Here is a 17085-nt window from a genome sequence, read left to right on the forward strand (position 1 = left end):
GATCAAAACCTTGGGGGTCCACTCTGCTAATCTGGCCTTCTCCTCCTATGAGGAACAAGAGATTACAGGGGCATCCTTCTCCTCAGATTCCTTCCCCAGTGGGATAGATTCCGAGGTTGTTTCCCTGGGTTCCTGGGAGCCTAAAGTCTCAGAGGCTTATGCTAGGATTCCTGATAATACCAAGCACTACTTTAAGGACAGTGTGCTGATTAATGGAGTAGATACTCCTGCTCTTAGGGCTAGTGGGTGCAGTTGTACTGTAGTGGATTTTATCTTGGTAGACCCAGAGGAAGTTGCCGCAGCTCTTCGGATTCCCACTAAGTTGGCTCATGGCCCACCTCTCCAGAACCCAGTTATAACTGTAAATCATACTTTAAATGGTACAGTAGTTAGGATTCCAGCGAGCATTCAGAGAGATGTCCCAGGAAAGGTCTTGCTGGGAAATGATCTCAGAGCCTTACGGCTTGTGGGAGATACAGCAGAAAGACCCTGCACAAGGTCTCAAACAAGGGCAGCACTGGCCAAGACCACTGAAATGCCCAAGCCAAAGGGGAAACCCAAGGCTAAAGAAGTCAAGAAAGACAAAAGGAAAGAAAACATTCACCCTAACTCACATACCACTGAGGTGGAGGTAGTTGGTCAAACACCTGGACCTGACAAGGTAGAGGTGTTACCTGAAGTATTTGATCGAAATGACCATCTGAACTTAAAGACTTGTTAGTAGAAGGTGGTCCTGACAGCGATGAATTCAGTAAGGGCCAACGTGAGTGCCCATCTCTGGAAGGCCTAAGGAGACAGGCCTGCTCCCAGCTTGAGGGTGAACCTCATGGGAAGCATAGAATTTATTTGGAAGGTGGGCTCCTCTACAGTGAGCCTAAGGAGTCTACAGAAGGAGACCATAGAAGGTTGGTGGTTCCCCTTGCTGTAAGACCCTTCCTCCTGCAGCTGGCGCATGAAGTGCCCCTTGCTGGTCACCTTGGTATCAAGAGAACCAAGCAAAGGTTATCCATGCATTTCTACTGGCCCAAGAGGGGGTGCCAGTATGAGGTCCCTGCAGGATTTGTGCCACCGGCCAGTTATCTGGTAAGAGTGGCTCAACAATCCAAGCTCCCCTGGTACTACTCCCAGTTGTGGGGGTACCATGTGAGGGTAGGGATCGACATTGTTGGTCCCCTTGACACCCAAACATCCTCAGGCAATAGGTTTATCCTGGTACAGGTTGACCATGCTACCAGATAACCGAGGGCATCCCATTGAAGACTGACTGCCAAGGCAGTTGCAAAAGCTTTACTTGGCATATTTACTAGGGTTGGCTTCCCTAAAAAAGTTGTGTCTGATAGGGGCAGCAACTGTATGTCAAAGTATATGCCGGCCATGTGGAAGGAATGTGGCGTCACCTATAAGTTTATCTGCATACCACCCACAAACCAATGGTCTAGTTGAAATGTTTTGGTGCTGGACTCTGTGAAAGATAGCGAGCTAAAGACTCTGGGTAAGGCTCTCGTAACCAGGACTAATGTCTGGCAGAGAGACTCCCAGGACGCCCCCCCCCTGCCCCAGTTATAGGCTAGTTGAAAGGTTTAACAGAAACTTAAAAAGCATGATTGGGGCTCTGGAAGAACCCCAAAGAAGAAAATGGGATTTTCTGTTATCATGCTTACTGTTTTCCTACAGAGAGGTACACACCTTAGGGTGTTGTCTTCAGCCCCTTCAAGCTTCTGTTTGGTTACCCTGTAAGGGGACCTTTGGCCATAGTCAAAGAGGGATGGGAGATGCCTACTCCCTCTCCCCCCTCCCATTACTACCAACGTAGTAGACTATGTGCTAGGGCTCAGAAAAAGAATGGTACTCCTCATGGGTCTGGCTAAGGAGAAACCTAAGGTAGGGCAAGCACCGGTGAAACACTGGTATGACCAGAAGGCTTCCCTCATCAATTTCACACCTGGTCAGCAAGAATCCTATAAGGCCTAGAGCTTTACAGGACAAATGGTCAGGCCATTACAGAGTGGTGGAGAGACTGGGTGAGGTCAACTATTTAGTGGACCTTGGAAGGGCTGGTTAGGCTCCAAAAGTGTTTCATGTAAATAGGCTGAAGGCTTTCATCCCAAGACTTGAAATCGCTGCACTGCTGCTGGCTTCAGATGTTGAGGAAGAGAAGTCAGAACCTCTCCCTGACCTGTTCCAGGGCAGTCTTTCAGACAGCTCCATTGAGGGTGTCCAAGTGGCCCCTCACCCGACTGCTGATAAACAAGCAGAGGTGAAAAGTTTGCAGAGCCAATTTTCCCACTTGTTCTTACAGTCTCCTGGTTTGACACCTTGGTGCAAACATGACATTGACACAGCAGACAGTGTACCTACTAAAAGTAGGGGATACAGGATGTCAGACAAAGTAATGTATTTCATTAAGACAGAGGTCAACAAAATGTTGGATCTTAGGGTGATTGAATGCTCTAGTAGTCCTTGGTCCAGCCCTGTGGTTTTGGCTCCAAAGGCAGGTACCTCTGAGATGAGATTTTTTTGTTTTACAGGGTTCTGAATGCTGTCACCAAGACAGATGCACACCCCTTGACAAGAACAGATGAGCTGGTGGATACGTTGGATGCCTCCAAATACCTAAGCATATTTGACCTCACTGCAGGCTATTGGAAAATAGCTCTTGCAGAACATGTCAAGGAGAAGACCGCTTTCTCAACACCAGATGGTTTTTACCCGTTCACGGTAATGCCTTTTGGGTTGAAGAATGCCCCTGCCACTTTCCAGAGGCTTGTGAATCATGTGCTGAATGGTTTGGATGAATTCCGTCTTGCGTATTTGGATGACCATGTGAAACACCTTAGGATTGTGCTGCAGGCTTTCAGAAGGCCCACTTGACCATAAAGGCCAGTAAGTGCCAGACTGGACAAGGCTCAGTTGTCTACCTTGGACATTAAGTAGGTGGGAGGAGGATACAGCCTCTACCCAGTAAAGTAAAAGCAGTACAAGACGGGCCTACCCCCACTACTCAGACCCAAGTGAGAGCCTTTTTAGGACTCACTGGGTACTACAGGAATTTCATGGCAGACTATGGCACCATAGCTGCCCCTCTGACTGCTCTCACCACTCCTAAGAAACCCACAAAGGTAACTTGATCTGAAGAGTGTGGGAAGGCCTTCCATGGCTTAAAAGACTCCTTGTGCCAGGCCCCTGTTCTCAGATGCCGCCGACGCTGGGATAGGAGCTGTACTATCAAAAGTAGATAAGGGTAAGGAACACCCTATTGGCTTTATTAGTGGCCAGCTTAAGGACAGAGAGCTCAGATGGTCCACAGTAGAGAAATAATGTTTCTCTTTTGTGTGGGCCCTAAGGAAGCTGAGGCCCTACCTCTATGGGCCCCACTTCACAGTGCAAACTGACCATAAGCCCTTAAAGTGGCTAATAACCATGAAGGGAGAAAATTCAAAGTTGCTCACGTGGTCCATAAGTCTGCAAGGCTTTGACTTGAGCATAGGCCAGGTGTCCAACATAGCAATGCTGATGGGTTGTCCAGAATGTTTAACCGACCAGAACATGAGACTCATCCAGAGGTGGATTAATTCCCCCTGTCCTTTGTCTGGGAGGGAAAGATTCAGATTTATGTGTACTTCTCCCTCCAGTTGTGCACCCCCCCCCCCCCCAACTTTTTGCCATAGTCCGACTTTACCAGACGAGCCCAGCCTTCTGCTGCACTCCTCTGGGCTTTTCGCTCACTTTTTCATAACATTTTATTGATCTTACAAGATAGTATGTTCCATACAACAATGCAGTACATATCAGTTTAAACATTAATTAGTGCCTTATAGTCTCTTGTGAGTTGGGGGGTAGGTGAGATAGTGGGAAAGGTTCCTGGTGGTGGCAGTTGGGCGGAAAAGTCCTGAGAGAATGTTCGAGTAGTTCCTGAGTGCTTGGGGCCCGGTCCGGGGTTATTAAAGGGGGCTGCATTGGAGCCATCTTGTGAGTGGGGGCCTCCTGGTGAGAGTTGGGTATTTGGCTGCATATTCCAAGAATGTCGCTCACTTTTTATGGAGAAACCGACATGCCCTTAAGATAGTTCGTACTATGAGACTGTTTCCCTTAGTCCTTTCCAATGTTGCAACTTTTCTGAAACATGTAACAAGTGTATACCTTCCAGTACAGTGCACTTGGGCCTATTTGTCATTTCCAAAGGCCCTAGATACCCCCAAAGGATTTTTTAGAAGTGCAGATGTGCCTCGGACAGGGCTGGTGGCTGCTTATTTCGTATATTTGTAACCCTTTCCTGCCAGGAAAACCACGATTACCGCGTTTTGCATGAACAGGCGGCCTAGCTCCTAAATGGCCATGCTGCAAGGTTCTTAGTCCTGTCCTTTGGCCATCTTACCCCTTCACCTTCCCCAGATCGAGCCGACCCGGGTCAGTTCTTATTTGGGCACGCATTCTCCTGCGAAACGCCAACCTTTCGCGGGCTTCTGCATGCTTTGTGCATGTGCCTTCAGAATTTGGGCTGGAACGTCTGGCTCCAATACACATCCTGGGTGCCAGAGAGTCTGGAGTGCTGTGAATGCCTGTGACCACTGTGGTCCACGATTGGTCCACGTATGGTATGCCCGTATGTGAGCAGATCTCCCATTGGGTCCTCTTCATTTTGGCACAATGGAGATTCTGGATGAGAGAAGGCCACAAACACTGATACCAGGTCGATCTCTGGAGTTCTCACTGAACGATGGATAGGATCCAAGTATCCTGAAGCTAAGAAGCCAAGTAGAGGAACCGCTGGTGATCCACTGGAATGTTTGGCACCCTGCGCCCGCTGTTGTTCCGTGGGACCCCTCTGCATTTGGTCATCCTAGAAGGTCTGCGAAGACGCTTCGACCCATTGGAATAGTGGGACCAACTATTCTCAGCACCGTGATCAAAACTTGCAAGTAAGCCTTCTCCGTAGTGTCCCTGGGACAACCAGTGGGCTGCCCAGTTTATGCAGACTCTCTGCTCTGATTCCACCACCGTTTCGAGGAGGCCCTCGAAACTTGGTATATTGCTAGCTCTGTGTTCACGGCACCCTCACACTGAATTTCATACACTTGGCGTTCCCAGGTCTGAAGTGAGACGAGTGCGCCAGAACCGGAGTACACGTCGTTACCGTGTCGCCCAGCCGTGGTGACGAAGTTTGCAGTCGCGCTGCATTTGTGCCCCTCTTGTCCCTGGAACCTGCTGCAGTGAAACTGGCCTGACCCATCCACCAGGAACGGAGAAATCGCCATTGTCCCATTTGGGAATCATCGCTGTATCTTCATCACTGAAAGCCGCAGAGCCACCAAATTGCCGCACTTGAACCTGCAACCAAAGTGGACTCGACTGCCGGAGTTTGGTACGGAGTGCGCCGGGGGTCAGTGAGTAACCGCAACCCAAACCGGTGACCCCTAGCGCCTCCACCCATTCCCTCTCCTTTCCACTGCTAATGCGAACAAGCGAACTATTCCCAACTTTTGAAATTGACTCTGCCCTCAAGTGGAGACCCTCCTCGAATAGTGGGAACCTATTCTTCATCACCTCACCCACCTTGCTATGTTGCTACAGACCCTTGAAGAGGCCCCGTTTTATTAATTTGAACTACTGCGTGCGCTTGCATTGCATGCACATTTGAGCATTAGGCTCCACTCTTTTTAGGGATTGGACTGCCTCTTACTTAGGAGTGTGATGGATGCAGAAGGGACTAAAGACTATTGGCACTGCCTGTTTCCTTCACCTTTTAGGTTGTGGACCCATTTCGTGCATTAACCATTTAGACCCCAATGGTCTTGTATATATGCATTTAGACAGGATTGTGTTGGCTTAATACTATTACTGTGATTTGATTTGTGTGTTGAAACTCAAAGGCCTTGAAATAAATGCATATGTAATTTTAAAATATATCTACACCTGACTGGGAGTGATTTGTAAGTATCCTTTACTCTGTGTGCTCATTGAAGTCTTTCAGTCACCCTCATCCCTCCTGAGACCTAGTCTTGACAGTCGCTGAGCTACCTTGATTGGTCAAGCTTGTCCAGAAGGTTACCCTGTTCCAAGAAACTAGGCTGGCCACCAGGTCAGAGTTCAGAAATCCATCTTAACAGCCCTTTCATCTGAGGGAAATTCATAAGGAGGAGGAAGCGCTCAAAGTAGAGGTCCTCACAAGCCCTGTATTCCTAGGGGCCCGGTCCTCCGATGTGCTTGGCCTCCGCTCCTGGCCAAAGCATTGAGGCGCTTGGTGTGTGTGTGTAACCGTTCAGCTGTGATGGGCAGATGTAGCCCTGAGGGGGATCAGAAACCTGCACCATAGGTTCCGCTGCCGCTTCCAGAAGGAAGGGGGCTGTGATCATCCTGCAAAGCATATTCTATCAGCGAAAGCACTGGCGTGCCCTAAGCCAGATCCAAGATGGCCGCCTGCCATCTTGGATGCTCCGCCACTATGCCATTTTTAAGACGTGTGCCATGCGCATGTCGCGAAGGCCCTGAGCAAAAAAAAGGCCTCAGACACAGGAGGATTCAGCATGCGTCTTGCACCGGACCTCAGAGATCCCTTTGGTAGGCATTGGGCCCGCAGCCGGACAGCCGATAGTCGTAACGCCCTGATTCACGACCTCCGAGCACCTGTGCCAATAGCCGTGCTGAATCTAGCCAAGGACAGGAGGTGGCACTCGACAATCCCTTGCCCCCTGGGGTAAAAGAGGACGAGTGTGATCGTCCCGAGGACAGCCTGGTAGGGGCCCCAAGTCCCTCAGCTTGGGAGCCCGTAGCCTGGAAGGCCTCAAGGTCTGTCCCCAGACCGCCCAGAAGAACCCCTAGGCCCTTCGGCTTGGGAGCCAGTAGCCTTAGAGGTCTTGGGCCTGCCAGAACCTGAATCGGAGGAACCCTGATCTGTGGAAACCCCAGGGAAGGAGTCACCACGCTGTGGAGCTGTGCTGAACAGAGGGCCTACTTTGTCTTGATGAGAGGTCCTGGAGACAAAGTCCTTAAGGTGGGGCGGAGAAGTGTGGAAGAGGCCCCCCCCCACCATGACAAATGATTCTTCAATGCCCTGTGACCGAGAGTGTGGCAGGCCCAACCTGAGTCCTAGCGGTGGTCCGAACGAACCGTCACAGGAGGCACATCTAATGAAGCCTCTGGCGGTCGGCATGCGCCGGGGAGGCGAGGCACCAAAGGGAAATGAAATAATTGAAATTGAAAAAAATCAAACAGGGAGCAAGGGGAAGTCTCTGCTAAAAAAGTCTCTGTGTTGCCTGCCAGGTTCCACACCGTCCATGCATAAAAAGGGAAAGAGTTGAGGCGGCAGGGTGTTCCCGAGCGCTATTCCAAATTTAAAGAGGAAACTACATTTTTCACTGCCAAAGGTTCCGGTACCGTCCCCATGTTGGGGGGACGCCCACAAAGATGGAGGAAAGTGGACAGGACGTAGGGGTATTCTGGCTTACCTGGAGTTGAGGGACGATTTCAGTGGCACCCTTTTCCAGCAGGACCTGGACCTCATCCAACAGGATGTGCAGATGGTCTGTTGACAGTTGTCTGCTTCAAGGTGGATGGTAGCGTGGTGGCTAGAGGTACTTGATGCAGTAGCTATGGACAATGGTCTTTATTATTCACAGATCTGATGCGATACCCACCCATTCATCGGTGGAAGATGTTAAATGTTCCTTTGACCAGGGAAGCGTGGGAGAAGACCTGTACCGACGAGTCACTTGGAGGCGGAGGCTGGAGAGCCTCAGGAAGCAGTTTCTACCTCAGCCTTTCCCCTAGCAAAAACCTCTTGAGAAGATTAGAGACCACCCGAGGAGCCCTGTCCAGAAGCAGAGTTGGACCGCCCACCCCCTTGAGCCATACTGCCCATGGGGAGAGCAGTAGGTCTGCCTTTGAAAGGGCCGGTGGGTGTTGAAACTGCCTCGCTGGACGAAGGGCTTGGCCGAGATCTCATTGAGTAATTTTAAGGTCTTGTGCTCCTTCTTGGCGGTCTGTAGAGCCTCATCAATCACTTTCCCAAAAAGGTTGGCTTCCTCTACTGGCTTATTAATCAAGGAGGCCCGGGTCTCTGGTTTAAACCCCATATTTTTGAGCCAGGCGTGGGGCTTGAGAAGGGTCTCCTGTACAAGGACACGCCTGCAGTTTCGGAAGAGACCAAGGTATTTTTAAGGATATTCTGGGTGACTTGCCGCCCGATCCACAACCACAACTAAAAGGTGGGTGCAAGAGGGTTCCGGGACCATCCTGGAGGCCGTCCTGGACAAAAGCCCAATGAACGTTACTGTAGCTCATGAGGAGCACGGTTTTGTAGGCAATCCTAGTGGAAAATGCAGCCGAGGTGGTAACACGCTTGCCAAGGGCATACAATATCTTGCAGTCCTTGTCAGGAGGGCATCTTGACTAGGGCATTGGTACCCCCTCCCTCTTCCATGGAGTAGTGATGACCAGGGAGTCGGGGATGGCATGGTGCCTGATGTACAGCACGTCCGATGGAGCTGGACGGAAAATCTTCTCCACACAGGGATTCACTGCACGTGTGAGCAATGGTGTGAGCAATCGGGGGACAGGCGCTTCTTGAATGAGTTCAACAAAGGGATGGCTTGGCTGACTGGGGTCTTCTGCTTAAGGATACTTTCCACAAAGTTCAAATCGGGGACGGCTGTGTGGGTGGCAATTGTTAAGACGGATTTCTAAACTCTGACCTGGTGGGCAGAGGTTCAGAAGGCCAGCCTAGTTTCTTGGAACAGGGTGACCTTCTGGAAAAAGGCAGACCAATCAAGGGAGCTTGGCGGCGGTCAGGACTAGGTCTCAGGAGGGGTGAGGGTGACTGAAAGACCTCAATTAGCACACAGAGTAAAAGACACTTACAAATCACTCCCAGTCAGGTGTATATCAAAAATACAAATACATTTATTCCAAGGCCTTTGCAATTCAACACACAGTAATAAAATCACAGCAGTACAATTAAATCAATATGATCCTATCTATACACATATATACAAGACCAATGGGGTCTAACCGAGGAATGCACCAAATGGGTCCACAACCTAAAGAGGGAAGGAAGCAGGCAGTGCAAATAGTCTTTAGGCCCTTCTGCGTCAAACAGTCCTTACTGAAAGGCAGTCCAATCCCTAAGATGAGGGGAGCCTAATGCTAAAATGTACCTGCAAAGCTGGCCCATGCAGTAGTTCAAATGAGCAAAACAGGGTCTTTTGTAGGGGCTGTAACAGCTCAGGAAGATAGGTGAGGTGATGCAGAACAGGTTCCCACTATTTGAGGAGGGCCTGCACTTGGAAGCAGTAGATTCCAAGAGTTGGGAATAGTTTGCACTAGCAGTGGAAAGGAGAGGGGCCCTCAGGGGCCACTTGTGCATAAAAAATGGATGGATGCGCTAGGGGCCACTAGTTAGGGTTGCAATTACTCATCGACGCCTGGCGCACTCCAGACTTAACTTCTGCAGTCGTGTCCACTTCGGTTACAGGTTCAAACGGGGCAATCTCGCAGCTCTGCGGCTTTCTGCGACAAAGGTACAGCGTGGATTCCCCTATGGGACAGTGGCGGTTTCTCAGCTCCTGATTGATGGATCAGGCCAGTTCCGACTCAGCAGGCTTCAGGGCACAGAGGACCACAGCTGCAATGAACTTGCAAAGTTTGTCACCACGGCTGGGCGACATGGTAACCGTGTGTACTCCGGTTTGGGCGCACTCACTTTACTCCAGACCTGGGAAGGCCAAGTGTACGGAATTCGGTGTGAGTGAACACAGAGCTTACGAAACGGCAGCGGTATCAGGGCAAAACTCCTGCGCAAGCTGGTCAGCCCACTGGTTGGCCAAGGGACACTTCCGAAAAGGCTTACTTGCAGGATTTGATGAACGAGAATAGTTGGTCCCACTATTCAAATAGGTCGAAGCATCTTCGCAGACCTTCTAGGACAACCAGATGCAGAGGGTCCCACGGGACAACAGCAGGCTCATGGTGCCAAACTTTCCAGCGGGCCACCAGAGGTTCCTCGACTCGGCTTCTTAGTTTCAGGATACTTGGATCCTATCCTTCGTTCAGTGAGAACTCCAGAGATTGACAAGGTATGGGTGTTTGGAGCCTTCTCTTATCCAAAATCTCCACCACGCCAAAACAAAGAGGACCCATTAGGAGATCAGCTCACATACAGGCATACCATACTTGGACCACGGTGGTCCCAGGCATTCACAGCCCACCAGAATCTCTGGCACCCAGGATGTGTATTGGAACTTGACAGTCCAGCCCACATCCTGGGGCCGTACACTCAAGGCATGCAGAAGCCAGCTAAAGCTTGGCGCTTCGCGGGAAAATGCATGCCCAAATAAGGACTGACCCGGGTCGGCTTAACCTGGGGAAGGTGAAAGGGCAAGATGGCAAAAGGTCAGGACAAGGAACCTCGTGGGGTGGCCATTTTGGAGCCAGGCCACCTAACTGTGCCAAGTGCGGTAATCACAGATTACCTGGCAAGAAATGGTTAAAAATACACTAAAAGATAAGCTGCCACCAGCCCTGTCCAAGGCACATCTGCACGTCTCCTAAAAAATCCTTGGAGAGTAACTAGGGCTTTTAGAAATGACAGGAAGACCCAAGTGCACTGTAAGGTACAATGTGCACTTGCAACATGTTGCAGAAAAGTTGCAACACTGACAAGGACTAAGGTAAACAAAGTCTCCCAGTAGTGACTTTTCTTTAAGGGCATGTCAGTTTCCCCATAAGAAGTGAGTGAAAAGCCCAGAGGAGTGCAGCTAAAGGTTGTGTTCCTCTGGTAAAGTCAGACTATGGTGTTTAAACAAAGCAAAAAGTTGAGGGGTACACAACTGGAGGGAGAATTACACATGGAATAGAAACCTTTCCTAACAGTAATCTTAAAGTGAACAGCAGCTTTTTTCTGAAAGTTATTGAACATGATTTGGTCGTCTGTAGGAGAGGAGTCCCTGGGTTGACCAAGGGTCAGAGTCATGCGGCAGGGTGGAATGGCACGTGCCCTGGTCATCCACAGAGTTCCAGTCCGGGGCCCGATAAATGGGCTCTTGGCTGCCCTGGCCAGAGTTCTGAACATAGAAAACGTCCTGGCTAAAATCATCTGGATAATCTAGAAAGACATCCACCTGGGGGTCCTAATGGGATTCCCCCAGCAATGGGGAGTGGAGCCTCTGGAACTTAGGAGGGTCAAGACAGGGGACAACATCTCTAGGTCTCTTCAGGAGGTCATCAACTTAGCCTAAAAAAATGAATGAACTGCCATTTTAGTCATACAAGCTTCAAATTTGTCCCATGTCCACTGAGAAGAGTCTGAGGGATCAGGAGGGGAAAGGGCCGTGCAGAGGGAGCTGGGTCCTGATGAAGGGCCTTAGAAAGAGGGGGCGAGGCCAGAGATTCGTCCTCAGGCAGAGAAGATAACCTCTTGGGGTGCAAAACGTGCAAACTGGCTCTGGAAGCTTCTACCGGGGATTCGGAATTGTTTTCGTCGAGTGGACCGGTCTCAGTGAGTCCTTAGACGCCATTGCGTCTTTTGGTGCGCCCGCACCTTGCGATGCTACAGCAGCTGAAGCCAAATATTTAGTGTGAGTTTAGCACCATACGTAGGCCGCAGGAGCGGTTGTGCGGAGGGTGCTGAACTGCAAGGTTCGGAAGGCCCCAAAGACTTCACAGGCCTGCAGGCATAGGTTTAGGGGTTGCGTGCTTAAAAGCAAGTGCGACTTGGTGTGTACCTATCGCTGGGATGGGACTAGTGGCGGTATGCTCATCAGGGCTGGGGATGGACATGTGGGAGTGCAAGGACTCCCCAGTAAGGTCAACAGCGTCTGAATTGTATCCATGGATGCCGACATATTCCTAGTCTCAGGTGACGGTACGGGAGTGACTCTCGGCCTGCATTTTGTAGGACACCTACCGGTTTGTATGCCTGTCTTTCAGGGTCTTAAGCTAAAAGCGTTTACAGGCTTTATAGGTACGCTCGTCGTGATCATGAGAGTGATACCGATTGTTTGGCGATGGGTGTCTTTCCAAGGGAATTTGCCATTGCAAGATTGCCACATTTTAAAAGGCATCCTCTCCATAGCAGAGACCCCAAGAGCCAGACCAAGAGAAAGGGTAGAGAAGTGGTAAAGGAAAGGCATTCTCAAGAGAAGCCTATACGAACAGGGCCCTACTCTCCATAATGTAAAGGCCGGGTGGTCAAGGCCACATGGAAAACAGTCGCAAGGCAGCCCAGGATGGGACGTCGGCCGATAAGATCAGACAAAAAGACGTCAAGTAGTCGTTGAAGGTCAGCAAACCAGTGAAGAACAGGAATTCGCAATAAAAAACTGTTACAAGCTCTGCATTATGTGCGACTGAGTGGTTAGGCAGAAAAGAATAATCTGTGGGACCTCAACGCGTGAAGGATTTTGGATACACTACATGTCACGTTAGGGATAGCGTTACAGTCACACACATATGTCGACGTCCTTTTTTGATCTTCGAAAAAAAGATACAATACCCCGCAATTACCACTAGATGTGAGATGATATGCACAGCATGTGTTTCTAAGCAGATTCACAAGCATCAGAAACATAATTAAACAGCAAATGAGCAAGCACAAACATGCACTTAAGTAGGCTAACAAGTGAGAGAGGCAATGTAAAGCTGAAAGATAATGATTACACTGCATAAGGCAACAACTCCAAAAGAGCACAATACCCATTTACCTTTTCAAACTCTTTCTCTTGTATGTCCAGCATTGCCTGAATTCGTTTCATTACTTCTCTAAAATGTTCACCCTATAAAATATATTGCAGGAAAAACATAAAAGAAGGCCCTTAACATTAGAATTTAGGCTCCATAAACAAAACTAACAGTCATGCAATAAGAAGTTAGTAGTGCATTTAGTGCAATAACATGAAATAGGCAGTGCTAATGCTGCTATAGGGCAAACCTTTTGATGACTAATTGTCCTGTTTTACAAGCATATTGAACCTAGCGAGCATATAATTACCTATTTATGGTAAACGCAGTAGTAATTGTATGCCCACTTATTAGATTGCCAGTTTACATTACGCCCATAAGAACAAATTACATACTTCTGAAAACATTTCCTTCGGATGGATTTTCTTCACACAGACTCTTTATCTTTGATGTTCTATCGCCAGCACTAGCTTTCTTTGTAATCCTTTTCCTCCACAAACACATTCAGCCCTACACGGCAATGAAGCATCCTCCAAACCACACATGTAGTTTGGGCCCTTGTATATAGATCTGATGAACCTCATGATCTCAGTTCTGCCCTTTAACTCAAACAATCAGCAGCTGTAGGACCAAAGGTGAAGTGTATGGGCTATCTGCCAAGAAGGCAGGTTGGGAGGGTGACTAATCTGAGAAGTTGTTCTTTCTATGGATTCTCCTCCCACAGTTGTCTCACCCAATAGATACACACTCCACAGCATCAGCTGTTCTTGTAAAATCTCCAAAAGGGGCGTAGTGCGGTTCAAAAGACAGCCTCTTCGGCTCTCATGCTAAATCGACCTCATAGTCGACATTCAGACTCACTATTATGACATGCATTACTCACCGTGATAGCATTTCTGATGATTGCATCTGCTTAGATTCACAGGCTATGCATATAGCCCGACATCCGGTTGTAACCACAGAGTATTGCATCTCGTCTTTCGAGAATCGAAAGTGGAAGTCGATATGGGCGTGCCTGTAACACCAGCCCTAAAGTAACGTGTAGTGTACCCAAAATCCCTCACATGTCGAGGTCCCTCCGATTGTATTTTTTCTGCCATGAGGGAGCCCAATGATTATCCCGAGTACATAAAGGAGAGAAAGTAGTAAGAGGTCTATGTTCCTTCCACATGAGTGAGGACGACGGGTGGGCGCATGTGTATCTAAGCAGATACAATCATCAGAAATGCTATTACGGTGAATAATGCTGGTCTTCTGATGCTTGTTTATTTGCTTCGAATCACATGCTCTGCACAGACTAGCGAGCAGTACCCAGAGTTGGAGGTGGGTTGTGAGAAGGAGCAGTAGGGAAAAGATGTCTTAATACTGCTTGTCCCACCTGATAATCAGATCTAGAATGAGTGTCTAGGCAAGATGCATGATCGCGGGGTTATAGAGCCATCAACAATTCCATGGTCTAGTCCAGTTGTTTTAGTACCAAAGGCAGGATCCAAGGAGTTGAGATTCTGTGTGGACTATAGAGCTCTAAATGCAGTCACTAAGACTGATGCCCATCCTTTGCCAAGGACAGACAAACTGGTGGATAGACTTGGTTCAGCCAAGTACCTCAGTACATTTGATCTAACCTCAGGCTATTGGCAAATAGCACTGACAGACCATGCCAAGGAGAACTCCATTTTCCACCCCAGCAGGCCTCTACCAGTTTAAGGTTATGCCTTTTTGGACTAAAGAATGCACCTGCTACATTTCAAAGGATAGTTAATCAAGTTCTGAATGGTATGGAGGACTTCTGCATGGCATACTTGGATGACATTGCAGTGTTCAGCCCTACGTGGAAAGAAAATATTGATCACCTGGGGTATGTTTTGCAGGCTCTTGAGCAGGCCCATCTGACCATAAAGGCAAGCAAATGTCAATTTGGACAGAGTGAAGATGTCTACCTTGGTCATGAGGTTGGGGGGGGGGGGGGCACGGGGCAATAAGGCCATTGCCCAGAAAAGTACAAGCTGTGCAAAACTGTCCCACCCCTGCTACTCAAACCCAAGTGAGAGCTTTGCTAGGTTTCACTGGGTACTATGGGAATTTCATAGAGAACTATGGGTCCATAGCTTCTCCCTTGAATATGAGGATCTCTCCGAAATGCCCTAAAAAGGTTGGATGGAATGAGGAGTGCACTCAAGCCTTTGAAAACCTGAAGAAAGCCCTTTGTCAAGCTCCAGTCCTAAGAGCTCCTGATTATCACCAGCCCTTCATTGTTCAGACAGATGCCTCCAATATAGGTATAGGTGCAGTCCTTAGTCAACTGGATGAGGAAGGTAGGGAGCACCCCCATGTGCTTCATCAGTAGGAAACTGAAACAAGGTGGGCCACCATAGAGCATGAACGTTTTGCCATTGTGTGGGCTCTGAAAGGTTTAGACCATACTTGTATGGATCTACATTTGTGATTCAGACAGACCACCAACCCTTGAGATGGTTAATGCAAATCAAAGGAGAGAACACAAAACTTCCAAGATGGTCAATCTGCCTGCAAGGGTTTGATTTCACCATTGAGCACAGAGCAGGATGTCACCACCAAAATGCTGATGGTCTCTCTAGGATGTTAACCGACTAGAGGTAGAGATTCATCCAGGAGTGGATTAAATCCTCCTGCCCCTTAGTCTTTGGGGGGAGAGGAGGGAGGGGTGAGTGTTAGGGAGAATTCTCAAATGGCTGATTCCCCTTACCCAATGAGTCCCTCAGCAGCTTCGCTGGATTTCTAGGATTTATTTTTTACCTGGTAAGAGCGAGAGCCTTTTTCCCACTCTTACATGCGTTTTGCTGTGTGTGTTTTTACCATTTGTGTGATCTTCATGAACATCAGTTTTATGTGTGTTACACAGCACCTTCAGTGCAGTGACAGTGACACAGGTTGTCTTTTAGCCTTCCCACAGAAACATGTAAAGTTGCCATTAACTTTATGTAGTCTCTTTAAATCACAGACCCAGTACAACCCACCTTAAATGGAGTATTGGGAAAGGGTTAATTCTTATCCTTTTTGTCCGTTTCTCTTGGAGCACTGTTTCGCTCCCTTTTCATCAAGACTTGGCTGGTGGCAGTGGTAACTACCCTATTTTTCATATAGCGGTTACCTTATATAACCATGGTATTGTTTTAGGCTATTTTATTAGCATCGAACATAAACCCGCTTGACCAAATATATTTTATTTTGGCTCCGGCTGGGTTTATTCACCATTTCTTTTGTTAAAGTCTTTCTCGTATTTTACTCTGAGCGCCAAACCAGGTTTGGTCCCTTTGTTCGCGGTCTTTTTGCGGGCTTCTGCACAGAAGCCCTCCTTAAGGCACCTGAAAGTCTGGGTAGGCAGGATGTGAGGGAGGGGTCTTAGGACCCCTGCCATGGGTTCCCTTGGTAACCCAAGTCGCACTCCGGTTTGATTGGCTGGGTGACTGTCCTTGCCAGGACAACCACCCTGTTTGATTGACAGCCATGCTGTGCGAATGGGGGAAAACTGCATAAAAAGCATGTCTCTGGGAATGGAAAGGCAGTCTCGCCACTGGAAGGAAAGAACCAACGAGGAGCTGATGGAAGAGGACCCCTACAACGACTGAACTGCCCGGTGAAGCCCTGCTGCAGGTCCGAATCTTCAGAATCCGATGACAGAGAAGATCCTCCAGGAAACCTCTTCCCTTGAGCTGGTGGGACCAACCAGTTTGCCCAAACAGCAAGCCAGGGCCCCTCCTCTGGTCGAATTCGCTGTACAGAGCTACAGTGGGCCGGATAGCCAGGAAGGTCAGACCCTGCTTGGGTTTTATGGAGCGCCCCTTTTATTTGTCGTTTCGCTCTGCTGATGGTTTCTTCCCTGGGTAGTGCAGGACCCTCCAGTTTTCGTACTTCTTGTCAGTCCGACAGTCGCTTCAGGAACCGTGAGCCTGCAGGAACTACCAGGAAAGTCCGCCTCAGCTACAGCTTCTTCTAAGTTTTAAGGTACTGTGCAAATCCGGTTGTTAGTTTCGTTCAACTGCGGTGAAAGTGTTTGAAATCTTTCTCCAATCCGAGGGCTTGTCCTTCTCTTCGAACTAACTTTTCTGCCAGTCAACCTCGCCCGGAATCCGTGGCACGAACTTTACCGCAAACTACCCTGAACCGTGTGATCTTGACCCATTGACTTTGGCCCTAAGCCTTTTCTACCTGATTCTATCACTGTAGTTCCTCTTGCTCAATTGCCCTGAGCATTTCCCTGTTGGTGTGGTTCAATTTCTATTAACTTTGTCTTTCCCTCCCTTTTAAATTGCCGGAGTGCCGTTTTGCTCCCACTTCATTTTGTGAGCTTAACTTTTTTGGAAGTTATTGGGAGTGGTGTGGTGTATTAAGATTGTGATTTTTAAACTGCTTTATGATAGTGAAATGTTATAT

General features: G+C 48.7%; 1 protein-coding gene across 4 annotated transcripts in view; it reads right to left on the reverse strand.

Moving 5' to 3' along the window:
* Positions 1 to 17085, reverse strand: part of USP7 (ubiquitin specific peptidase 7) — a 2259762-nt gene that overhangs the window by 94233 nt on the left and 2148444 nt on the right. For all 4 annotated transcript variants that reach the window (XM_069647850.1, XM_069647849.1, XM_069647847.1 and 1 more), the window contains exon 29: positions 12696 to 12767. In XM_069647850.1, coding sequence (XP_069503951.1) covers positions 12696 to 12767 — 72 coding nt within the window. The remainder of the gene's footprint in view (positions 1 to 12695; positions 12768 to 17085) is intronic.

This window comes from Ambystoma mexicanum, chromosome 2q, assembly GCF_040938575.1.
Source record: "Ambystoma mexicanum isolate Mex_15411 chromosome 2q, UKY_AmexF1_1, whole genome shotgun sequence".
Classification (NCBI taxonomy): Eukaryota; Metazoa; Chordata; class Amphibia; order Caudata; family Ambystomatidae; genus Ambystoma; species Ambystoma mexicanum.